The following is a 24,844-nucleotide window of genomic DNA, read 5'->3' on the forward strand; positions in this document are numbered from 1 at the left end:
ACACGTAGAAAAAATTTAACCGTAACCGTAAGGTTTAAGAAAAACTGACCAATCACAGTCGATCCATTCTCTGCGACATTATAATAATCGGGCGTTTTTTTTAACTTTTAGAATTGCATCGATAGTACTGCTATTATAAAAGTTCACAAAAAAAACGCCTGGTTTAAATTTTCGTAAATTTTTAGTAAGAAGATGAAAATCAAAAAACCAGATGGCTTTTTGCGAACTTTTAGATTTGTTATTCGGAGGATATCACGATCCTCCGCCAATTAATTGTTATTCTATTGATGAAATGTCGTATGATGATTTCTTTTTACAAATTTTTCGAAAATAAGGGCTCTGAAAGACAATTATTTTCACGCATTTTCAGTAGGGAAAAAAATTAAAAAATGGCACTACCTTATACCAATTTGACAAGTATTATCAAATGCATTTCTAAAGTTTGTAGAAAATAGTTGCAGTAGTTTCCACTAAATTTTTGAAGCTGGTAAATTGTGGTTTGAGTCTTGACTAAAATTAGTTTAATAAAAAAATATTATACCACAAAATTTTTGGCACAATAATTGAAGGGAAGAGTTCAGGACTATAAGGTGTTTTAATTTTTTAAATAGTCGATATAACGATAGATCTGATAAAATTTTATTTTTTCAGTAAATCATCACGATTTCATAATAGAAAATTTGAATGTATAAATTTAAATTTGGGGTTTAAAATTAAAAGTATTTTATTTTATAGATGTAAATAAATAATGAAATTAATTTGAAAATATTTAACGTCATACAGCTAACGCGATCGCGAAACAGCGAAGAGTTTGTGAAACAGAGCTATCTAATATACTATTGCAATAAAGATAGAACACAACTCTCAACAAAATTTGGCCGTAAATCGGTCTGAAGTAAAGGACGAATATGCACATATGCTTCTAATTTTCTTGGCTCACATTGTATCGTTCGCTTTATTATCACAATGGAAAATTCGTTAATGAGAGATCGATCCGATCGGCGGGTCTGCCACTTAAATTCCTCCCTGATAGGTAACGTAGACCACCCAGTAGCAGACGTTGAGTAGGCCGAAAAGACGCGGGGAAAGACTATGCGAGCCACCCTGTCGATGTAAGACACGCTGTTTATGTGCCTCGACAGCCGATCGCCATATTTTCGATAACTACTGGCTGCTTCGCGGGCGTTGGTCGACGGCGTCTGCGATTTTTAAATATTAATTATAGTTTATTTACACTGATAACATAGATAAAATACAGAATACAGAAAATAATATCACATGTAAATTTTATCATCAATATTAATATTTATTATTTATTAGAGCAGATAATTAGACCGATATCTAGTGATAAAAATAACAAATAACAGATAAACAAAAAAGAATAAATAATAAATATAAGATTGACTTTTTTGAATTAAAAGAATATTAGATTATAAACGGTGGACGAAAATATTCAGGAAATCTATTTAATATTAATAAAATACGCGTAAAGATACCTGAACGCATCGTCGCCCGCCAAGCAGTACAGAAATTGTCGCCACAGTGGCAAAATTAAGCTCGTCTGTGTCTGTCGTTCCAATCGTCGAGGCTTGAGGAAACGGCAACTGTTATGGAACGACAGAATCTCGTTCATATGTGACTCCATCCTACCGAAAAGAAAACATTGCTTAAGCGCGATTAATATTTGATAATTCACACGCCGCGCGTGTCTTCTATTTCTCTCTCTCTCTCTCTCTCTCTCTCTCTCTCTCTCTCTCTCTCTCTCTCTCTCTCTCTCTCTGTCTTGCACACAATGGATTCATGCACGATAAACTATTGACTTCAAGATCAAAGCGCACTAATTCTACGGTATAGAAAAGCTGCGCAACGATAACGAAAGTGTCGTTAACTCCAATAACGAGTTAAAGAATTGCACCGCTGATCTGTTACATCAGATTCGATAATCTGCAAGGCACCTGAAACATAAAATGTGATATTCTCGAACAGCGTTCTTCTCAAGATTTTCTTGTCCAAAGAAAGATCAATAATGCGATCGCAGATCTCGTCTATGTCGTGTCAATAGAGACAGTTTGAATTCGGCGTAATATGATTCTTGGAACAGACGTAAACAAGTATTGTGAAGTTTGAAGCGAGTCTCTCACAGGCATGCTTTGAAAACACGAGTTGTTTTCATTTTCAGCTAACGGACGACGCAGGCATCAACATTGATCGGCAAGGTCAGCGACTGGTGGGGGGTAACCGTGCCTTCCCGATTGTTTGTTTTCGTACGCTTATATATGACTCCGTGATTGCGGAAAGGACATTGCGCTTCGGGCCGACGAACGACGCGCATACCGCGACGCAGAGTAATCGGTTAATACGCGTTTCTTTGTCCCCGAATCTTACTTGCGCGAGTGTTAGAGCTAGAGTCAGTGTCGTCGCCAGTGCTACAATGGAGTATCCGGGGGTGCTGCGACGGAGTAACCAGAAGGAGGACGTCGGATCGAGAAGTCAGGATGCAGAGAAGACTTGGAGCGCGCCGAGAGACGTGGACAGCGATACATCATATATGGTATTCGAGGTATCTCGAGTCATTATTATTACGTAAGATTTTTCTGATTTTAACGGACCTTACTCGAAGTAAGGACATACCCGAGTCGAAATTAGATCAGCATTCATAGTTTATCATCTGAAAAATGATAAAATAGTTTGAGATTTGATTATTCGTTAACCTAATTTCACGTAACATGAGTTCTACTTTTCTTTTCTCATAAAATATGAATGTCTATTCAAGCAAGGTTGCTGAGTCAAGCTAAGGTTTATGAATACAAATTTTTAATTATATTCTCAATGAAAAATTGCACATAATTTAGAAAACTATGAATAATGATCTTAGAATCTGATATCAATTTTATAAGTGTTGATTTTTATTCGTCTAATAATGCTCAGATTGCTGTTTTCGTTTAGAATCTGCTAGAATGTCCGTTTCTCATTCTTGTTTATCTTTCCTATTGTACCGAATCTGAATTAAAATCTCTATTAGTGAAACAGCATTATTAGACATAACCGTTGTCTTTTTGCAGCTTCAGCTCTTTTAAGAGCTACAATTCTCATCATTCTCATTAGAAAAAAGAAAAGAAAAAAAAGAGAAGAAAAAAGAAAAAAATAACTTTAAGAATGATGAGAATTAAGTGTTTCTCATCTCCCCATTACCTCTAATTCTAATATGATTATTTAATCCTTATATATTTATCTCACGCGCAGTTCTAACAAAGACAGTTCTATTTACGTGTTTATCTTTGTTCTCTTTCTTGCGCTGTTAAGCAAATATATAATCAATATCAACAAAAATTGCTCATTTAAATTAAGAATATAAGGATTAAGTACATATACATTATCGAGATAAACGAGTATTAAATAACTGCGGAATACGTCGCTGCTGAAGACTCATCATGGGCGAGACTGCGAGAGTAGCCAGATGTAACGTTCAGGTAAGACAAAGCTTGTTCACTATTGCGCATCTAGATATTCTGCAATGATTTTTCAAATTGGATGCAATTTGCAGGATCAATGTAGAATTAATATTTCGACTCGGGAAAGACTCGGGAATGAGAACGAATTGTCATTGCACTTGGACAATCTTCTGACACTGATTTATGGTATTGATCGATATTCGATTTTCAGTACTGATTTACTCTTTCATTCCTCTACAAGAAAATAAAATTGATACGACTCGTTCATTTATCCGCGTTAATTTGATGAATACATTAAATATTGATCGGTCTTCAATTTTCGGTACTGATTTATTCTCTCATTTCTCTATAAGACAAGAAAAATTGATACAAATCAATCGTTTATTCGAGTTAATTTGTTGAGTAAATTAGAAAGATAAACACCCGAAACATGAGAACAAATTGTCATTGCACATGGACAATTTCCTGACATTGATTTACGGTATTAATCGATATTCGATTTTCGGTACTGATTTACTCTTTCATTTCTCTATAAGAAAACAGAAAATTAATACGAATCGTTCTTTTATCCGCGTTTGTTTTATGGAAAAATTACGTATTGATCGGTCTTCGGTTTTCGGTACTGATTTATTCTCTCATTTCTTTATAAGAGAAGAAAAATTGATACCAATCGTTCGTTTATCCGAGTTAATTTCTTGAATAAGTTTAGAGGGGTAAGTACCTGAAGATTGAGAACAAATTGTCATTGCACTTGGATAATTTTCTTGACATTGATTTACGGTATTGATCGATATTCGATTTTCGGTACTGAGTTACTCTTTCATATCTCTATAAGAAAACAGAAAATTAATACGAATCGTTCATTTATCTGCGTTAATCTGATGAAAAAATTAGGTATTGATCGGTCTCCGGTTTTCGGTACTGATTTATTCTCTCATTTCTTTATAAGAAAAGAAAAATTGATACGGACCGGTCGTTTAACCCAGTTAATTTGTTGAGTAAATTAGAGGGGTAAGTACCTGAAAAATGAGAACAAATTGTCATTGCACTTTGACAATTTTCTCGACATTGATTTATGGTATTGATCAGTCTTCGGTTTTCGGTACTGATTTATTCTCTCATTTCTTTATAAGAGAAGAAAAATTGATACGGATCGTTCGTTTAACAGAGTTAATTTGTTAAGTAAATTAGAGGGGTAAGTACCTGAAAAATAAGAACAAATTGTCATTGCACTTGGACAATTCTCTGACACTGATTTACGGTATTAATCGATATTCGATTTTCAGTACTGATTTACTCTTTCATTTCTCTATAAGAAAACAGAAAATTAATACGAATCGTTCATTTATCCGCGTTAATTTGATGGAAAAATTACGTATTGATCGGTCTTCGGTTTTCGGTACTGATTTATTCTCTCATTTCTTTATAAGAAAAGAAAAATTGATACGGATCGTTCGTTTAAAAGAGTTAATTTGTTAAGTAAATTAAAGGGGTAAGTACCTGAAAAATAAGAACAAATTGTCATTGCACTTGGACAATTCTCTGACACTGATTTACGGTATTAATCGATATTCCATTTTCGGTACTGATTTACTCTTTCATTTCTCTATAAGAAAACAGAAAATTAATACGAATCGTTCATTTATCCGCGTTAATTTGGTGGAAAAATTACGTATTGATCGGTCTTCGGTTTTCGGTACTGATTTATTTTGTCATTTCTTTATAAGAAAAGAAATATTGATACGGATCGTTCGTTTAAAAGAGTTAATTTGTTAAGTAAATTAAAGGGGTAAGTACCTGAAAAATAAGAACAAATTGTCATTGCACTTGGACAATTCTCTGACACTGATTTACGGTATTAATCGATATTCGATTTTCAGTACTGATTTACTCTTTCATTTCTCTATAAGAAAACAGAAAATTAATACGAATCGTTCATTTATCCGCGTTAATTTGATGGAAAAATTACGTATTGATCGGTCTTCGGTTTTCGATACTGATTTATACTCTCATTTCTTTATAAGAAAAGAAAAATTGATACGGATCGTGCGTTTAACACAGTTAATTTGTTAAGTAAATTAAAGGGGTAAGTACCTGAAAAATAAGAACAAATTGTCATTGCACTTGGACAATTCTCTGACACTGATTTACGGTATTAATCGATATTCCATTTTCGGTACTGATTTACTCTTTCATTTCTCTATAAGAAAACAAAAAATTAATACGAATCGTTCATTTATCCGCGTTAATTTGGTGGAAAAATTACGTATTGATCGGTCTTCGGTTTTCGGTACTGATTTATTTTGTCATTTCTTTATAAGAAAAGAAATATTGATACGGATCGTTCGTTTAAAAGAGTTAATTTGTTAAGTAAATTAAAGGGGTAAGTACCTGAAAAATAAGAACAAATTGTCATTGCACTTGGACAATTCTCTGACACTGATTTACGGTATTAATCGATATTCGATTTTCAGTACTGATTTACTCTTTCATTTCTCTATAAGAAAACAGAAAATTAATACGAATCGTTCATTTATCCGCGTTAATTTGATGGAAAAATACGTATTGATCGGTCTTCGGTTTTCGGTACTGATTTATTTTGTCATTTCTTTATAAGAAAAGAAAAATTGATACGGATCGTTCGTTTAAAAGAGTTAATTTGTTAAGTAAATTAAAGGGGTAAGTACCTGAAAAATAAGAACAAATTGTCATTGCACTTGGACAATTCTCTGACACTGATTTACGGTATTAATCGATATTCCATTTTCGGTACTGATTTACTCTTTCATTTCTCTATAAGAAAACAAAAAATTAATACGAATCGTTCATTTATCCGCGTTAATTTGGTGGAAAAATTACGTATTGATCGGTCTTCGGTTTTCGGTACTGATTTATTTTGTCATTTCTTTATAAGAAAAGAAATATTGATACGGATCGTTCGTTTAAAAGAGTTAATTTGTTAAGTAAATTAAAGGGGTAAGTACCTGAAAAATAAGAACAAATTGTCATTGCACTTGGACAATTCTCTGACACTGATTTACGGTATTAATCGATATTCGATTTTCAGTACTGATTTACTCTTTCATTTCTCTATAAGAAAACAGAAAATTAATACGAATCGTTCATTTATCCGCGTTAATTTGATGGAAAAATACGTATTGATCGGTCTTCGGTTTTCGGTACTGATTTATTTTGTCATTTCTTTATAAGAAAAGAAAAATTGATACGGATCGTTCGTTTAACAGAATTAATTTGTTAAGTAAATTAAAGGGGTAAGTACCTGAAAAATAAGAACAAATTGTCATTGCACTTGGACAATTCTCTGACACTGATTTACGGTATTAATCGATTTTCGATTTTCGGTACTGATTTAGTCTTTCATTGCTCTATAAGAAAACAGGAAATTAATACGAATCGTTCATTTATCCGCTTTAATTTGATGGAAAAATTACGTATTTATAAGTCTTCGGTTTTCGGTACTGATTTATTCTCTCATTTCTTTATAAGAAAAGAAAAATTGATACGGACCGTTCGTTTAACCGATTTAATTTGTTGAGTAAATTAGAGGGGTAAGTACCTGAAAAATGAGAACAAATTGTCATTGCACTTGGACAATTTTCTCGACATTGGTTTATGGTATTGATCAGTCTTCGGTTTTCGGTACTGATTTATTTTCTCATTTTTTTATAAGACAAAAAAATTGATACGAATCGTTCGTTTATCCGAGTTAATTTGTTGAATAAGTTTAGACGGGTAAGTACCTGAAAAATGAGAACAAATTGTCATTGCACTTGGACAATTTCCTGACACTGATTTACGGTATTAATCGATATGCGATTTTCGGTATTAATTTACTCTTTCATTTCTCTATAAGAAAAGAAAATTCATACGGAGCGTTCAGTTATCCGCGTTAATTTGATGAATAAATTAATTATTGATCGGTCTTCAATTTTCGGTACTGACTAATTCTCTAATTTCTTTATAAGAGAATAAAAATTGATACAAGTCTTTCTTTCATCCGACTTAATTTGTTGAGTAAATTAGTGGGGTAAGTACCTGCAAGATGAAAACAATTTGTCATTGCACTTGGACAATTTTCTAACACTGATTTATAATATTGATCAATATCCGGTTTTCGGTACTGATTTAGTCTTTGATTTCTCTATAAAAGAAAAAAAGATTGATATCAATTGTTTGTTTATCCACGTTAATTTGATGAATAAATTCGATAATGATCGGTATTCCGATTTTCGGTACTGATTTCTCCTTTCATTTTTCTATAAGAAAAGAAAAAATTCAGACGAATTGTTCATTTATCCGCGTTAATTTGATGAAAAAATTAGATATTGAACGGTCTTCGATTTTTGGTACTGATTTATTTTCTCATTTTTTTATAAGACAAGACAAATTGATACGAATCTTTCGTTTATCTGAGTTAATTTGTTATATAAGATTAGAGGGGTATGTACTTGAAAAATAAGAACAAGTTGTCATTGCACTTGGACAATTTCCTGACACTGATTTATGGTATTAATCGATATTCGATTTTCGGTACTAATTTACTCTTTCATTTCTCTATAAGCAAACAGAAAATTAATACGAATCGTCCATTAGTCCGTGTTAATTTGATGTATAAATTATGTATAATGTATTGATCGGCCTTCGATTTTCGGTATTGATTTATTCTCTCATTTCTTTATAAGAGAAGAAAAATTGGTACGAATCGTTCGTTTAACCGAGTTAATTTGTTGTGTAAATTATAGCGGTAACTACCTGAAAAATGAGGACAAATTGTCATTGGACAATTTTCTGACACTGATTTATGGTATTAATTGGTATTCGATTTCCGATACTGATTTACTCTTTCATTTCTCTATAAGAAAAAGAAAAATTGATACGAATTGTTCATTTATCCGCGTTAATTTTTTTTTTTATTATGTATAAGTAGTCCATGGGTCGATTAAATATTCGAATACATGTCGTATCAAAGTCTCCTCTATAATGGACGATTTGACACGTCTGATGACGCATGATGTATCGTTGCCCGCATTCCATTTCCTTCGTCCTGCTTCCCTGTATAAAATGTCGAATTGAAACGTATTAAAAAGTATCGACATTTTGAATATGTCTGATTTCTGAATCTTTTTGATCCGAATAAAAGGATTGAAAAGTATTAGTTTCCATTAAATTTTACTGCGCTAAATGCGAGACAGTCTCTTTCGCCCGGGTGCCTCACCAGGGAAATTCCTCTGGTACGCTAAATCCCGTAAGGCCATCAGTCTTTGTAGTATATCTCGTCGGTGCATAAGGTTTATATTACCTGTACATATATATTTTGAAACATTTTCTTTGGATATTATATCAAACGGATTTTGCGTGTCACGTAATATCCTTCGAACTACACGGACATTATATTATTTTGATCATTTTGATTTCTTTGGTATTCATTGAATTATCCAGAACGTGCAACTGCCATGTTGAACGACTCAATTGTTGTGTGAAATGTTTCGATTTTCACAAATTCATATAAAATTTTTCATTTTTCACTGATTCATAGAAGTCTTTTACTTTTTATTAGTTCACGTTAGGGAAAAGATTCATAATCGCTGCCCCGAGCAGCTACAACGCTTTTCGAATCATCTATGTCGGCGCGCTTTTACTCCTCAGATTTCTGTCATTAATAACTCGATAATTATTGCGAATCTTGCAAAATAATATGGGACTTTTATGTTTGTCTCAACCCAATCTACCCTCACACTTCGGGTTGGCAGCTAATTACCGGGCACTTCGTATGATCTTCATGATATTAATCATACACAATGTCAATTCTTTTTTTTTGCACATGTTAACATGTTAATTCATGTTATAAACGCGTAACAATGTGCGAGACCGTGCTTGTCAAGTACGCTATTATGGTTGTAGTACGGACATAAACCGCCTTAAAATGGATGTAGCACGGACTGCCACTACATACAGGTTTTACCGCCGAAACCTGAATGTGGATGTAGCCTCGTAGTTCCCCTCTCAAAATGGATGCAGATGGCGCCCTTTCCCAGTGCGGAAAGTCGGTGTCGTCGAAAACATCGTGTTGTCCGCTCTCAGGTTACTCTCTGCTGGTATTATATATACTCGAGAAAATATGCGCTGCTGTGTCAACGGCTGTGTCATGTATTCTATCTTTGTATAGTGCATTGCAGCTGATAAAAATAAACTCCACATTCAGAGACATGCAATATGGCCACACTGAGATCTTTATCTGTCAAATGAGAATATATTTTCGACACTCAAATTACCTCAGATGTCTCGCGAGTTATAATCAGCAATTAGAATGATGAATGCTTAATTAATTTATACTTAACATACGAGATGTATCATCGGCACATGATACGTATGACCAAACGTGATGTGCTGCGGTGTAAATTAGGTTATGTTCAAAGATTGGACAAATAAAGCGAGAGGTTTTTCTGCAGATTTACAGAGAGGTATTCTTCAAATACGTGAGACTAGATTTAGTCGAAAGTTATGGCGCGATTCTCCGTATCAGCGCAATATGATTTAGTCGCATCGTACATGGATGGAGTCCACGTAAAAATCGCAGAGGCCTATAAACCTCCGAAAAAAATCGGTCTACCTGCAGCGTACAACAATAGATTATCGGATGTATCGAAGGTGATGTACGATTTCAGTTTAGAGAGATCAGTACTTGATAAGGTAAGAATAATAAATAAATTGTTAGACGATTTATGATTTGAATAAATCCATTTAATAAATTTATAATCAGATGACTGAATGGCGCAAGGCCAGGCAGGCAACTAGCAAAGCACGTCAAGTACGTTTGGAAGAAAAGAAAAAGAAGGAAATAAAAGAGACTCCTCCATCACCACCTCCTATGCCAACAGATTATGTAAAACAACTGCCTATTAACACAGCACCTGCTCCAGAAACGACAATACTCATGCCGCAACCTTTATCACCACCAGCAAATGATCTTCAGGATCATGTAAAGACAAATGGTCTGGACTTTGCTGACTTTGATAATGACACAAGTAGTCCTTTTGACAATATGGAATTGAAAACTATCAATGACATGGAGGAACTGGCACAGGTTAGCAAAATTACTTATTATTTCAGAAAAATCAGATGATAATTGACAAGTATTATTCGATGAACTGCACAAAGGATATTGACAATTATCTTATTATCTTATACAGTGTTTTTTGCATGTAGGTTTTACAACCTAGATCACAATGGGTACCAGCTGGGAAATTAGAAAACATCATAAATGAACTAACAATTGATGATACTACAGAAATTCAGAATGAAGAGAAAGTCGATGATACAAAGAATCAAGCGGATGATCATATCAAAATGGATCAATCGCATCATAGTGTTGAGAACCACCGCAGTGTTTCAGCAATAGTACAGGAACTTCAGAAGGAGTTAGAGAGACCTATTATGGAGGTAACGAACTTTATTTTTTGTTGACGACAATATAATGCTGACTCAATCGATTTTTTCTTATGACAGAATTGGAAACCATGGCCCGATTTAGAGAGTCCAGACGCTGACGCATGTGGAACTTTGAAACACGACGACACGATTTCGACGTCCAATCACGTGAAACCGCTGCATTCGTTATCGGACTTGACAGATGAAGATCAAAAATTGGCCAGGCATTTAAGCGATATGGGTTTCCCCTTATCAAGAGCGGCACGAGCGATACGCGACTTAGGTGGGGAAGATAACAAGAAGATTGTAGAGTATTTATTGGCCGTCCAATCTTTAGAAGAGAACGGTATTTCGGGTGACGATGCTGAAAAAGCGTTAATGCTTACGCAATACGATCAAAATAAAGCAAGAATCTACTATGAGAGTCTATGTACGTTGAAAGATCTAGGATTCCCCGAGGATGAGGCATCTGTAGCATTACTCAAATGTAATATTGATCGTGACAGAGCGTTAGATCTTTTGATCGCTTAAGCAAACTGTTATCGATATCCGTAAAATACGATAGGCTGCGAAATATTTTTTTATGATTTGGTTTTACGCGAAAACAGACTAAATTATTGCGCGCAGAAAAAATGAAAATTTTTATATCGCGTAAATTGCAACATATATTTTAATAAAGAAAATGGTATTCAACTACTAGTCTTAAATAATAGAATTTATAGAAAGCTGTTTAACTACTATTTTCTGATAAGTTAATTCCATAATTTCATTACATTATAGAACTTAAATTCATACTGGGCATTATCAACTGGAAGTCATTATCATTAAAATGGTATAAATCAAAGTTACAATGAAATGGGCAGTTTAGTTTATGAAATTGAGAATGTCTGTACTGTCAAGAGGTATTAACGCACGTAATATTTTATTTTTTCTGTTAAGTTAATTTTATTTTTCTGTTAAGTTTTATATATACAGAAATGTTTTAATTAAACATTCAACAAAGAGGATTCATCAGTTGATGGAGTGCCAACGAAATTTTCTAAGAAAGTTCGAATGTGTAGTGAATGCAGAGGCACAGCTGCAAAAGAAATTAAAGATTTATAAACTCATTCATATACTACATTCAAAGTACTACATTCACATTACCTTTTACTACAACATAGAGCTATTGTTATCACAGTCTCCATCACCACCATACTATGAACACCGACAATGGTCCATGCTTCTGTGAATATGGGTTGCTCGCACTGAGAATTTACACAGATGCTGATAGGTCCGTTTGTTAATAAATTGTACGAAATACAGTTCATAGTAGACAATATGAAGTCCAGTTTAGTATCCTTAGGAAGCAGGCTGTAGAATATTGTTACATTCGGGGAAGAAATATCAAGCTCAAGTGTATGCTTATACCTAAAATGTGCTTGCGTTAAAATTACAAGATACTTGGGAGATGAAAGGTAAAAAATTAGAAATTTATAATTTGATATTACAAGAAATTCAATCTTCCTTTTTCATGAATCGATACGAAAATTTAATATTTATAAGGAAAGACATTACATATGTGCATATGTGTGTGCATGTCCATTATTTTATGACTATTTTTAATTCAATTTTCGGATATAATCGAACTACATACAAATTACGTTTATTTGGCATTGGCTATTTCACAGTTTGTATATTCATAATTTTGAAAAGAGAAGATTATTATTTTTATGTAAACTTTCTTGATTACCTTTCAGTATAAATTTTTCTCAGTGCTAATTCCCACAGAGAACAAGTTACATTCTCATGAACCTTGTGAATTTTCAAAAGCTGCCGTGGTAATTCGATTATAATATCAGTTTTATTTTCATACAATCCTTTCGTTTCAATGTACAGCTTTATATTTGTGCTTGACACATTAGTATTGTAGTGTGTTTTGAAACATCTGTGATTGTACATGTAGATTGTATAATAATGTAAAATCTACTTTATATACATACCACCTCCTAAAGATAGTTTATTTCTTATTGTACATTTATCTCTACTTGGTATTTTCCTAATTAGAAATCTCACCCATATGCTAAAGAAAGTCTGTTGATAATCGCCCCTTGGGATAGAATTTGAAGTAGAAGCGGATATGATACATAATTCAAATATTCATTTGCATCAAATATAATAACAGGAGATGACAAGAATCCATTTAATGGAAAATATGTTAACCTATCAAATATTATAATATAAACTGTAAAAAAGTGTAATTTATAATTTGCTCCCAAAAAATGAATAGCTTAATTTATACAGATGATAGAAATTTTGCAAAATATTAATAAAAATAGCAACCTATTTAAAGACACAGAGATCATGGAAAGCTCAGGAGCCAGTGTTAATCTATTAGGTAGCTCTTTCAGTAGATTATTATCTGCATATAATTCTTCAAGTTTTGGTAGAGAGCCAGTCCATTCTGGTAGTGCAATAATCTGATTGCTCGAGACAGATAGTATTTGCAGATTACTCAGTTGACTCAATTCTGTTTTTATTTGCTGTATGAATTAATATGTTCTTTGTTCTTGCAGCAGAATAAATTCACCTATTATACTTACCAATTGGTAATTCTTCTATGAAATTGTTATTCATAGATAAGTGCTTTAAGTTTCTCAGATTACCAATGCAGATAGGTACCTGTTTCAATTGATTGGCATCTAAATTCAGTACTGTCAACTGATTCATCTTGCCAAATTCAACAGGCAGCTGTTCAATTAAATTGCCATGCATGTATAAGCTAGTTACATTAAATAACTTCATTATCCAGGGTGGTAAAGTAGTAAGCTTGTTCCACTTGAGATATATCTCCTTTATATGACTACCATAAAGTTTTATCGCTTTTGGTAATTTCATAAGACCTCGACAGTTCCAGTGCAATATAGTCTTGCTTTTGATTTCGTTTGCCATTTCTATGAAATCCGGATCCATTTTTAAACAAAACTAATTAGAATATCTCACAATCAAGGATGATAGCCATTGGTTAAGTCAGGAGAATTAACTTGCATTTTTAAAGTTAACAGGCATATGCTCAAAATAACTTTGCCTGCTTACAAAATTTGTATTAATAAACTCTCATGATGGTAATCAGACAAAGATCTTACGATATTTTCATTTATTCTACAAGAAACCCATCGTCTCGAATTGACATAACCTAGTTTTGGGTAAAATTAAAATATTGAAATAGAATCAATTGATATTTTGTTTCGCTCGCCCATGACGAATTATTGACTGAGTTAGGGCTGCAATAATGTTAGTATAATAATTAACTGAAAATAGTTAAAATAAGACAAACTTAATTTGTTATGAGTATATACTTTCTTGTTTCTTTTTTATGATGACGATGGATTCAGTATGGATGCATTTTATTCTACATTATCCTTCATTTTCTTCCATTCTGTTGATTTCTGCTGATTTCTTATCACATCAGTTTGACAGTCTCTTGTGGTGCATTGTATATAAATGCATTAACAGCATAAACATATTGCTTTTACCGCACTTCAACAATATTAATATATATATTTACGTATCTGAAAGAAAAAAAGAAAAAATAAAAGAAACACTTTGTGTTTTACACATGAGCAGATACCTATGCACTGTCGACATAACAGATTTCTTAATCTCAAAACTATCATTTTGTAGCACTTTATAATTTTTTCTTATTTAAGAGCAACGATTCTTTCTTTCGTATTCCTGTTTTACACATCAAAAGACACGATATTAAATGTCAACAAAATTGATGAGTTGCTTTTTTTCTTGATAATTACCCATACATCGTACATGACTAACTAATCGCAATCAGTTATTATAAGAATAATCGACTATAGTTGGTCAATTTGCTTATGGCTTACGGCTTTAAGGGCCGGTTATTCCAACATCTCGGTAAGTTAACCGATTAGTTAAATCATATGTTTATCTTTGTTTTTCTTTCAATTTAAACGAAGACAGACATATAATCTAACTATCAGTTAGACCTGGTCTACAATACGTGTCCTAAGTTATAAGCCGTAAGAATTGGCGAATCACAGTCGATTGTTACAAAAATAATCGGCTATAATTGCCTTACCTTACCAAGAAGTTGGAACAACCCTGAGCAAGATTGTGGACGGGCTCATATTTATTCATTCATTCATTCAATATATGGCTCTGAGCAGAGTTATTACACTCCTACGCCAATCACAACGATTTTGGAAATAAAAGAGAAACAGGGATAACGCGTACGCAGTCTCCAAGATAAAAAATATGCGTAGTTACAGGAACTACATCCAACCGTCACGGAGGCGAACAAAAGCCTCTAGAGCTTATATTCTGGACATTAGGCCTGTTCCTTTTCGCTACACTGCTGAACTGGTGCAGTAAGTTAAAGTGAGACACATATATGTTTTCTCACTTTAACCTATTGCACCAGTGCAGTAATGTAGCGAAAAAGAACAGGCCTTTTCTTTTATCGCTAAAGCCCGGTCCAGAATAGGTTGCAAATACCCAATTGCGAGTTGCGAAGAATGGCAACTACTAGTTATGGAGGATTAAAGGTAATTCTACAATACGTGTCGTAAGATGTAAGCCGTAAGAATTGGCGAATTATAGTCGATTATTACAAAAATAATCGGCTATAATTGGTCAGTTCTACAACTTACAACTTACGACACGTATTGTAGATGACCTTTACACTGTGTCCGATGTCCAACGTACGATATCCGACATCTAATAGGAAAACAGCTTTCTAATGGAGAATTCAATTCTCCATTGGAAAACTGTTCTTCTATTGGATGTCAGACGTCGTACGTCGGACATCGGACGCAATGTGAATCCTCCATTACAAATTGTTATTTTCGGCGACATCGACTTTCCGCACTGGGAAAGGGCGCCATCTGTATCCACGACGAAAGAAGCGCCCATTTTAAAGAGCGATCATAAAATGCGCGACTATTTTGTCACGCTTATATCATCAACTCCCGCTTCAATCTCCCACCCTCGATAAAGTCTCAATGCACGATTAAGCGCGAGTTATGAAGATTCAATTTCCGCGAAGAAACTAGTCAGGGGACGTTCGCAGTCGCGGTGTAATTTAATGCTCGCGTTCGCAAGGGCCTAACATTCTACTCGTGAAGGGACGCCATCGCTTCTCTTTCCACAACGGTGCGAATATTTAACTCCATTCTTTTTTATTTTCCGCGACAACGATACCGCAACGAGGCCCTACGAGGCAAGTTTGTTTATAACCAGCGTTTATGTCAAGAGTGTTTCTCAGGAACACTCCGCTCGAGGAGTTAATCCGCGATAGAGAGATTTCTGTGACCGGAGGCAGTTGTGGTTTAAAGCTAAATTGCAACAAGAGCAATGTTATCGGGTAGCTCTGAGGCGAGCTGTTGGCATCCGTCTGTAACGTCTGCCCCGCGCCTTCGCGATTATCCGCAAATTCACAGTTTTCTCGATTGCTCGCGCGATTTTTAGTGCCCATAATATATAGCGATAACACATAGCAATATGTGGCAACAATATACGGCAAAAATATATGGCAACAATATATGGCAACAATATATGGCAATAATTCATGAAATAAATTTTTCGTTACAAAAGTCAATGCAAATTTGCGGCATGCACAATGTAATATTAACAGAGCTCTCTGCGAGCATTGAGTCAAACGCTCACCGATGATGATATAAGCGTTATTTGAAAAATAGGAAAAAGCTGTATTTCCGAACCCGTCGAGGTACAAACGAAATACAAAGTGATACAAACGGGTACAAACGATTCTCTATCGAACCCCGTTGTCCGTTTTAAGATATCTTAAAAAATAACGGAAGTACCATTTTAGCGTTATGTGACAGAAATTGAAAATTGCTGTACTTCCGAAACGGTTGAGGTACAAACGAAATGCAAAGTGGTACAAACGGGTACAAACGATTCTCTATCGAACCCCGTTGTCCGTTTTAAGATATCTTAAAAAATAGCGGAAGTACCATTTTAACGTTATATGACAGAAATTGAAAATTGCTGTACTTCCGAAACGGTTGAGGTACAAACGAAATGCAATGTGGTACAAACGGATACAAACGATTCTCTATCGAACCCCGTTGTCCGTTTTAAGATATCTTAAAAAATAGCGGAAGTACTATTTTAGCGTTATTTGAAAAATTGAAAAATGCTGTTGAATTATGGTTGTAGCACGGACATAAACCGCCTAAAAATGGATGTAGCACGGACTGCCACCACATACAGGTTTTACCGCCGAAACTTGAAAGTGGACGTAGCATCGTAGTTCCCCTCTCAAAATGGATGCAGATGGCGCCCTTTCCCAGTGCGGAAGTCAGTGTCGTCGAAAACACCGTGTTGGCCGCTCTCACGTTCCTCTCTGCTATGACCATCGTTTAGCTAACATACAGAAGTATTTGGTGTTTCAGCTACTTTTGGAGAACATCATGGCTGATCAGGTATGTCTTGATATCCGGATCAGCAATAAATTTATGCACGTATAACGAAGCCATTTTATAGAAATATTTCCTATACATTCTTACGATAGAGAATTAATATTATGAATAAATACAAGTAAAAATCGGAATACTTCTAGTTGAGATGCGTTCGAGAAATTATGGTTACAAGTATAACACGTGGTTAAATCTGCACGTGCTACAATTCTTGATTGTAAAATTAAAAATTTGTGGAGAACATTCGTACTATGTGTGTGTGATTTCATTTGTAGAGCGAACGTGCTTTTCAAAAGCAGCCAACTATTTTCTTAAATCGCAAAAAAGGTTTAGGCCCTAAGCGCAGGAAACCTATGAGATACAGCCGCAATGTTGGCTTGGGTTTCAAAACGCCACGCGAGGTAAATATAATTTGCTGTAAATCCGCTTTTGATTTCATTCTTTAATTAACTTTTCAGTGTTCACATATCCATAATTTTTATATTGCTAGAATTAACATGAGACATAATTAAGAATAAATAAAATTGATTCTGAAAACTGCAGAATTAATTACATTGAAAGAATCTTATCCTGTATAGGCTCTTGAAGGAACATATATTGATAAGAAATGTCCCTTCACTGGTAATGTCTCAATTAGAGGAAGAATTTTGACTGGAGTTGTCCAGAAAATGAAAATGCAGAGAACAATAGTTATACGTAGAGACTATCTACATTACATAAGAAAATATAATCGATTTGAGAAGCGTCATAGAAATATGAGTGTCCATCTTAGTCCCTGCTTCAGGTATATAGCACTATATAATTATTTTTAATATTCAAACATCCACTATTCTTTTGTTCTTATGTGATGATAACAACGACGGTCTACTGATAAAGATATTTTTTGTGAAGATTATATCGTATTACTGAGTAAAATATATAACAATAATAAAAAAGAATAAAGTAATCCATAATTATTACTCATAAATGAAAATTTACTATTTTAGGGATGTTGAAATTGGTGATGTGGTTACCATAGGAGAATGTCGGCCATTGAGCAAAACTGTGCGCTTTAATGTATTGAAAGTTTCTAAAGGAACTGGATCTAAAAAAAGCTTCAAGAAATTTTAAGTTTTTTTTTCAATTAGAGTATTATTTTTGTTATTTATGCATGTAATTAAATTAAATAGAAATTACAGAGGTTGAATAAATATACAATACATTGTAGATAATATGAAAATCTTATACGTTTGCTCCATGAGTATTACTACAATCATTTTCTTCATAAAAGATCTGAGACATTTTATAAGAATACATATTTATTAATATTAAATTTATAAAAATATAAGACTTGTGCGATTGTTATATCACCAGCACAAAAGAAACAGTTGTGAATATGTAAATTCGTATACTGTAAGAGATACATTTAACTCTAGAGAAAGGAAATAAAATTTCTACACATTCATGTGCATGTTCAATTAATTTATGGATTCATTATTCTTTTATTAAAATATACAAATTTGATTAATTCATCTTCCCGTTACATGGTGTAATTTAATGAAAAGAATAAGTATCACATGTTTGTTGTAGCATAATATCGCTAAATTGATCCATCAGTAGGGTGTATTACGAAGAGTTTTTGATAGTGTTGAATATTGCAATTATCATGAGTACCGTACGGGGGATCTTTGAGGCCCTTTGCCAATACGAAAATTTATGCAGAAGTGATAGTCTTTGATAATCACCTCGTCAGTGATTTAAGACTATAAAACCGCATTTCTCGCAATTTCAATTTGTCAATAGTTGTTTTCATGCATAAAGAACCGACGAAAATGCTGAAAGCGTGTGCCGCGCTTGTGTTACGACAAAATATTAATGAATATTCTTGGAAAGGACATTGTGCTGCATAAATCGTTAAGAAGGCTGAGTTGTATCATGGTTGGCCTTCAAATTGGTGTCTTAACGGTTTCTACCCGCCGAAAGAACAATTAGTAAGTATTTGCTATGAAGTAAAGATATTCGCAACAGATAGCATTATTTGCTACTTTTGTGTGCAATTAACAACAAAAGTTAGATAATCTTTTATTTTCAAATAATATCATTATAGATTTTTTATACGCGCAAAATAACTGATCATACAATACGTGTTTAATTCAATGTTGATATCCACAAAAAGTAGAATTTTTTACGTTTATCATTTATGTGTTTGTGCATATTTTTACGCTTTTTGAAAAATTCTTGCCTCTTCCAATATTGGTTTAATGAAAATTATATAAATATAAATAAATGAAAAGTTTGTTGTATTAGTTAAATCTTTTTAAATCTTCCTATGAAAATAATATATTTAATATGTAAAAATATATTTTAAATCTATCTTTAGAATAACTATTGCAAACTTTTTTATCATTTCTATAATTTGTTGCAATTAAATTATATTCACGTAAGTAATTACAATACTTTAAAAACAATGGATATCAAAAAATTAGCATAATTAATAAGAAATAAACCATTATTTCCATTAAAATAGATGCTTCGAATTTTTTGAAATTTTTAATTCTATTTTTACAACATTCACACGTATAGTAAGGATATTTGGAAGACAATTTAAAGAAGACTATAGATTGTTAAAGAATAATACACTTTTTCTATATACACAATTATTAAAAATATATTTCAAAATGTTTCAACACACAAGAAACAATTATATAAAAATGATATTTTACATATATACATACATTACATATTTTCACATATACATGTAATTTGGCAATATATTGTTCTGAACTGGAATAAAACATCATTTTATAATTTATAACTTAATCTTAAGAGAAGCTTGATTTCTCTCTCTCTCTCTCTCTCTCTCTCTCTCTCTCTCTCTCTCTCTCTCTCTCTCTCTCTCTCTCTCTGCTAGATATATGCTGTGTATATGTGTGTATCATGCGTGCGCGCAAATTCTTAATATGTTGTATTAATATAATATTACAATATATATGGTCACAAAATGAGTCACAAAATGTAATTTGATAAAACATACAAATAGTTAGATATCAATTGGATGTATTAACCAAAAAGATGTCAAAATAGATGCAGAATCATACTGAAGCCTTTGGTTAAAGAAGAGTTTATATATTATATAAATAGCATTATCAGAGTTAGGAAAAAAATGTATAATATTTAAATATGGAGAAAAATAGACAAGAAGTTATAATAGTATCATATAAATGTTATTTAAATGACATGTTTTAAAAAAGTATAAATGAGAATCATGCTGTATCTCTATTAAAAAGATGTAATCATAATTAAGCAAAAATTGATACATAAAATCATTACTAACAGTGTGTTTGATAAAAATTTGTTATTCTAAAATCTACCTCACTAAGACAATATGACGGTTCTACAGAATTATTATATATTAAAAAAATATTGCCAGAATTTCTCGTTTATGGAATTCTATATTTTTCACATAATTAGTATAAATCATGCAGCAAATAAAATGCAATATGAGCGAAATGACGCGTTTAGATATAATAAATTTTCCTAAAAAGAAAAAAAGAGATTAATCAGAGATTAATCAGAGAACAATTAACTGCGAATTTATAGAATAGATTCACAGTTAATAATAGAAAGAATAAATTTGGAAGTAATCACATCAATACATAGCACAAGAAGTGCAATTCGTCTCGAAAGAAATATCTCTTACACCACATAAGGCCAACATTTATCATAATACAGATTTCTATATGTAACATGAAATAAAATAATAGGAAATATATGAGGGATAAAACAGCATAACAGCAGTAAGATTGAAGTCAGTGACAAATGTTTGATCTAAATTTTCTCACAACCAACTAAAAACTTAATGTTAATATATTAATATAACATATTAATATATATTAAGTAATATATTAATATTATTTAATATATTAATATTAATATTTATACTAATTATCATACTAATACATACATAAAACAATATACTAATTAACATATTTATATATTAATATAACATATTAAGAATACATATGTATATAATATATACCTTGTAAAATTAAATAACTTCTTATTAGATTAGAGAGAATATTATGAATTAATTTTATATATTAATTAGAATTTTATTATATAATTGCATTTACATAATTCAGATAAATTTGTTTAATGTTTTAATTTTAAATCAACAATGGACGGTTTATACTTATAAAAAGGCACCGAGTTTGTAAGTATAAAAGGAGTATTTACTTCAAAATGTCTTTCTCCACTTTTCATCGCAATTGTGTTTGCTATATAACAAACTAATATTTGACTACATGAGATGTGATAATTCAGCTCATAAAAATATACTACAAACCATTGTCAATAGTATTAGTAATATCATGTTTTTAATAATCACGCTCAATATAAAGAATCTTGAAACCTTGAATTTTGCTATTATAATAGATGTCAAAATATCATTATTATATTAAACAAAATAGAATGAGAAAATACTTGTATGTAGCTACAAAATTATTCTTAGGAAACTAAATATCTTTTAATCAATTAAAAATATTATATATAATTAATTATTATTATTATATTAATTATTAAGATATTAAATATCTTTTAGACCTGTACACATATATACACACACACTGTAAAAAAAGAATCATATCTGTGCAATTTAAAACTCAAATGCAATTTTAGCATGTCCAATTACATTTGAATACTTTAGAAAATACCTTTTTATCCTCTTTTAGTTTTCTATCTTAATTGTTTGCAGAAAAATATCAGTTAGTTGTAGTTACATTTTTCTTCAATGCACGTCCAAATATGTTAGTTATATATATGTATATATATATGATAGGTATTATAAAAACTACTAGGAAAGCACATATGAAAAGTTGCCTCCAAGACAATCCACAATCATCTCCAGAACAATTGAATATATCTCTCATTATTCCTGTACGTTGTCTATTGCTAGCTAAACTATTGTTTTCTGTATGTGAAATTTTAATGTTGTTGTGTGGCAATAAAGGTGTACATACTGAATTTAATATAATTGAATTAATTTCACTACCTGAAGATTGTATATTAGTTGAAGTGGAATTTAAGTTTAATTCTTGTTTCACAGATTCTTCTTCACTGTTTTGTGCTGATACAACATTATCACACTTTTTTTCAGTTAAAACAGAAAATGGCTGTACAGGTACCTTGATATAAGGCTTGGCATGTATTTCATTCTCTTTGTCAATTTTATTAATTTGCTTTAATTCAGATATCTAAAATTATGCAAAAGTATTAAAAATATTAGCACAACAAATATATTTATCCATTTAAAATATATAGTAAAATATATAATCCACTTACTGTACAACTATAACGAAGCGCTAATGCTTGTAAAGTATCACCAGGTTTTACTTCCACATTGATCACCTCAATCTTATGAAGCCTTGATGAGGATTGATTGATATTTAGTAGGATAATGTTCTCATCGCAGTCTTCTTCATCCAAATATACATAATGTGGAGAACCTTCCTTTTGGTTTCCACGTAAATGAATTCCCTGTCTAAATATTTATCATTATTATCATTATATACATGTAATCTTTTTCTCTCACATATTAAACTATATAATTTATTTTAATTAATTCGATTGAATATTTATGAAATCTTGTTAAACAAGATAGTTTTTTAAACAAGATAGCAAGGATCTCTGACTAGGATTAACTACATGCACATACTAATTCAGCTTAGATTAGTACCTGTTCATCATTCTGTTACAAAAGTGTTACATAAACTTAAAAAATAAAACAGTAACACGTTAAAATATTAGTTGCATAACCTCGAATTACACGGCACTTTTGCATTTCTTGCACGTTATATTCACTGATTTCTCTAATATTTTATTATCTAATATTGTATTTAAAATAAGTTCGTCTTTCTTGGACAAAGATATTAAACCATATATCACGTCTGTATAGAAAATATAAAAAAAGTATTGTCACAAATACTCTGTTGTGACAGATAGATGCACGCGTATGCAGCAGTCAGATTAGGTTAGATTAGGTTATAATCATGTTTTGCTAGGTAAAAAACGCGCCAGATGTTACGTTCTCTCCGACCGTTTAAATCAATTACTGCTATTCAAAATAATGGAATATTCAGAAGAAGGTGAAACACTAAAGGATAAATCCCGCTGTGCAAACATTCGTGCTGATTTAAAGATGTGTCTGCTTGAAAGTGATTGTTGTAAGATTGTAAGTAAACATAAACTCGTCGCAATATAACCTAACATTGTAACGTTCTTAAACGTTGTTAAATATTTAGACGCATATAGATAATGTTTAAGGATAAATAATGCGTTTTTTATACTTCTTATTTCTCCGTTGTCATAAGCATTTAAGTAAATATAAATAAGTATATGACGCAATGAATATATATTATATCCCTTAATTCGTATGCTGAAATCTACTGAAAGCTTCAAAATTTTAATAGGTATGTTGAATAATAATAGGTATATCTCCATGTCGATTTAAATAAAATTTGGTATGTTGTGTATTTAGGTGGACAGAATATGAAATTGATAATTAAGTTCATGGTGCTAATTATATAATTGTAATTAAAAGTGTTATATTTAATAATATATATAAAATTATATAAATAATATATTTTACTTTTGTTTTTCTATTACAGCATAAGCGTACACCCAGAGAATGCCTTAGGATGTACGATGGTACAGTACCTGATGAATGTTTTGCTTTGCGTATCACCTTCTTTGAATGTAAACATTCTATAGTAAGTATATATATGAATTTATTGAGTTGTATAAATATAAGAAATAAAAGTTATTTCTTAGAGTTAGGGTATAAAATAAATCATATGAAGTTCAAACGTCAGTATAGTTAAACTTTTTTTTTTACAGCTTGATGGAAGACGGCGTTTTAAGGGTCCCAAAGGTTATTAGTTACAAAGTAAGATATATTTTATTTCTTATATATTTTAGTTGCATTTCCACTGAATATTTTGTGAAGAAATATTCTTATAAATATCAAAGAATAAAATTTGGGAAATGCAAGCATGACTCATTGATGAAGGCAGAAAAGAAATATGATTTAATGTTAGAAGTGATTTATTAATTCTTCGTCATATTCGTTGTACACGATTTTAATAAATGTATCATATTTGCGAAGCAACAATACGCCGTACAATTCACCGCATTTATTCCATGCATCATGATACAATTTCCATCGAAATTCCTATTTCCTCATGAGATAATCCGTTATTAGTCCTAACAAAGAAATACGATGTTTCGTACGATCGCAAAGTCACTTTGAAAAGATATATTCTTGTATAGAGCAAAAGTTCTTTGTAGATAAAATGTGAAATGTGCCGCGTTGCTTCTCGAAGAACAAAAGCGGTCGTATTATTAACCCTTTCAGTACTTTCGCGTCATGAATCGCATGCGCTTGCATTAATAATTTTATAAAAAAAGTACAGCAATGCTGATTTCTCTGCAGTGTTAGTTCAGCAATATTATATGTAA

The 24,844-nt window shown here is 32.1% G+C and overlaps 5 protein-coding genes across 11 annotated transcripts; 3 read left to right on the top strand and 2 right to left on the bottom strand.

Annotated features, from left to right (window-relative positions):
• The first annotated feature begins 9,595 nt into the window (after nucleotides 1-9,595).
• On the top strand, nucleotides 9,596-11,580 carry LOC105186737 (uncharacterized). Its single transcript, XM_011147137.3, has 4 exons — nucleotides 9,596-10,163; nucleotides 10,234-10,557; nucleotides 10,680-10,913; nucleotides 10,980-11,580. The coding sequence occupies exons 1-4, from the start codon at nucleotides 9,975-9,977 to the stop codon at nucleotides 11,430-11,432; spliced, it is 1,200 nt and encodes a 399-aa protein (XP_011145439.1). The 5' UTR covers nucleotides 9,596-9,974; the 3' UTR covers nucleotides 11,433-11,580.
• A 47-nt stretch (nucleotides 11,581-11,627) lies between these two features.
• Nucleotides 11,628-15,220, bottom strand: LOC105186738 (leucine-rich repeat protein SHOC-2). Of its 6 annotated transcripts, none has more exons than XM_025304004.1 (9): nucleotides 14,989-15,220; nucleotides 14,240-14,452; nucleotides 14,027-14,164; nucleotides 13,484-13,834; nucleotides 13,224-13,410; nucleotides 12,957-13,103; nucleotides 12,634-12,828; nucleotides 12,048-12,311; nucleotides 11,628-11,979 (listed from the first exon to the last, which is right to left on the bottom strand). In XM_025304004.1, the coding sequence occupies exons 4-9, from the start codon at nucleotides 13,830-13,832 to the stop codon at nucleotides 11,913-11,915; spliced, it is 1,209 nt and encodes a 402-aa protein (XP_025159789.1). In that variant the 5' UTR covers nucleotides 13,833-13,834; nucleotides 14,027-14,164; nucleotides 14,240-14,452; nucleotides 14,989-15,220; the 3' UTR covers nucleotides 11,628-11,912. The 6 variants fall into 6 exon arrangements, with proteins under 6 accessions (XP_025159789.1, XP_019698581.1, XP_025159790.1 ...); XM_019843022.2 differs by lacking the exon at nucleotides 14,989-15,220 and adding an exon at nucleotides 14,690-14,855; XM_025304005.1 differs by lacking the exon at nucleotides 14,989-15,220 and adding an exon at nucleotides 14,512-14,659.
• A 2,031-nt stretch (nucleotides 15,221-17,251) lies between these two features.
• RpS11 (ribosomal protein S11) lies at nucleotides 17,252-18,521 on the top strand. The gene is made up of 4 exons (XM_011147145.3): nucleotides 17,252-17,356; nucleotides 17,626-17,751; nucleotides 17,929-18,134; nucleotides 18,337-18,521. Exons 1-4 carry the CDS (start codon nucleotides 17,345-17,347, stop codon nucleotides 18,458-18,460), a joined length of 468 nt encoding a protein of 155 aa, XP_011145447.1. The 5' UTR covers nucleotides 17,252-17,344; the 3' UTR covers nucleotides 18,461-18,521.
• A 3,416-nt stretch (nucleotides 18,522-21,937) lies between these two features.
• Nucleotides 21,938-23,272, bottom strand: LOC105186741 (lysM and putative peptidoglycan-binding domain-containing protein 4). Of its 2 annotated transcripts, XM_011147147.3 has the most exons (4): nucleotides 23,064-23,272; nucleotides 22,670-22,868; nucleotides 22,380-22,581; nucleotides 21,938-22,298 (listed from the first exon to the last, which is right to left on the bottom strand). In XM_011147147.3, exons 1-4 carry the CDS (start codon nucleotides 23,072-23,074, stop codon nucleotides 22,090-22,092), a joined length of 621 nt encoding a protein of 206 aa, XP_011145449.1. In that variant the 5' UTR covers nucleotides 23,075-23,272; the 3' UTR covers nucleotides 21,938-22,089. The 2 variants fall into 2 exon arrangements, with proteins under 2 accessions (XP_011145449.1, XP_011145448.1); XM_011147146.3 differs by having other exon boundaries at nucleotides 21,938-22,581.
• A 73-nt stretch (nucleotides 23,273-23,345) lies between these two features.
• LOC105186744 (cytochrome c oxidase assembly factor 5) lies at nucleotides 23,346-24,497 on the top strand. Its single transcript, XM_011147155.2, has 3 exons — nucleotides 23,346-23,558; nucleotides 23,995-24,096; nucleotides 24,224-24,497. Exons 1-3 carry the CDS (start codon nucleotides 23,454-23,456, stop codon nucleotides 24,263-24,265), a joined length of 249 nt encoding a protein of 82 aa, XP_011145457.1. The 5' UTR covers nucleotides 23,346-23,453; the 3' UTR covers nucleotides 24,266-24,497.
• The last annotated feature ends 347 nt before the right edge of the window (nucleotides 24,498-24,844 follow it).

This window comes from Harpegnathos saltator, unplaced genomic scaffold (assembly GCF_003227715.2).
Source record: "Harpegnathos saltator strain DR-91 unplaced genomic scaffold, Hsal_v8.6 scaffold585, whole genome shotgun sequence".
NCBI lineage: Eukaryota > Metazoa > Arthropoda > Insecta > Hymenoptera > Formicidae > Harpegnathos > Harpegnathos saltator.

Excerpts from the sequence above, each read along its gene's own strand:
- RpS11 (XM_011147145.3), top strand. Across the intron at positions 17,752-17,928 it reads GTTTCAAAACGCCACGCGAG|GCTCTTGAAGGAACATATAT; the intron begins GTAAATATAATT and ends TATCCTGTATAG. Across the intron at positions 18,135-18,336 it reads CATCTTAGTCCCTGCTTCAG|GGATGTTGAAATTGGTGATG; the intron begins GTATATAGCACT and ends TTACTATTTTAG.
- LOC105186738 (XM_025304003.1), bottom strand. The coding sequence starts at position 13,853 with ATGGATCCGGATTTCATAGAAATGGCAAACGAAATCAAAAGCAAGACT. Across the intron at positions 13,411-13,483 it reads CATAGAAGAATTACCAATTG|AATTGAGTCAACTGAGTAAT; the intron begins GTAAGTATAATA and ends AAATAAAAACAG. Across the intron at positions 12,312-12,633 it reads AGAAAAATTTATACTGAAAG|GTATAAGCATACACTTGAGC; the intron begins GTAATCAAGAAA and ends AGCACATTTTAG.
- LOC105186737 (XM_011147137.3), top strand. The coding sequence starts at position 9,975 with ATGGCGCGATTCTCCGTATCAGCGCAATATGATTTAGTCGCATCGTAC. Across the intron at positions 10,558-10,679 it reads ACATGGAGGAACTGGCACAG|GTTTTACAACCTAGATCACA; the intron begins GTTAGCAAAATT and ends TTTTGCATGTAG. Across the intron at positions 10,914-10,979 it reads TAGAGAGACCTATTATGGAG|AATTGGAAACCATGGCCCGA; the intron begins GTAACGAACTTT and ends TTCTTATGACAG.
- LOC105186741 (XM_011147146.3), bottom strand. Across the intron at positions 22,582-22,669 it reads CGCTTCGTTATAGTTGTACA|ATATCTGAATTAAAGCAAAT; the intron begins GTAAGTGGATTA and ends GCATAATTTTAG.
- LOC105186744 (XM_011147155.2), top strand. The coding sequence starts at position 23,454 with ATGGAATATTCAGAAGAAGGTGAAACACTAAAGGATAAATCCCGCTGT. Across the intron at positions 23,559-23,994 it reads AAAGTGATTGTTGTAAGATT|CATAAGCGTACACCCAGAGA; the intron begins GTAAGTAAACAT and ends TTTCTATTACAG. Across the intron at positions 24,097-24,223 it reads TTGAATGTAAACATTCTATA|CTTGATGGAAGACGGCGTTT; the intron begins GTAAGTATATAT and ends TTTTTTTTACAG.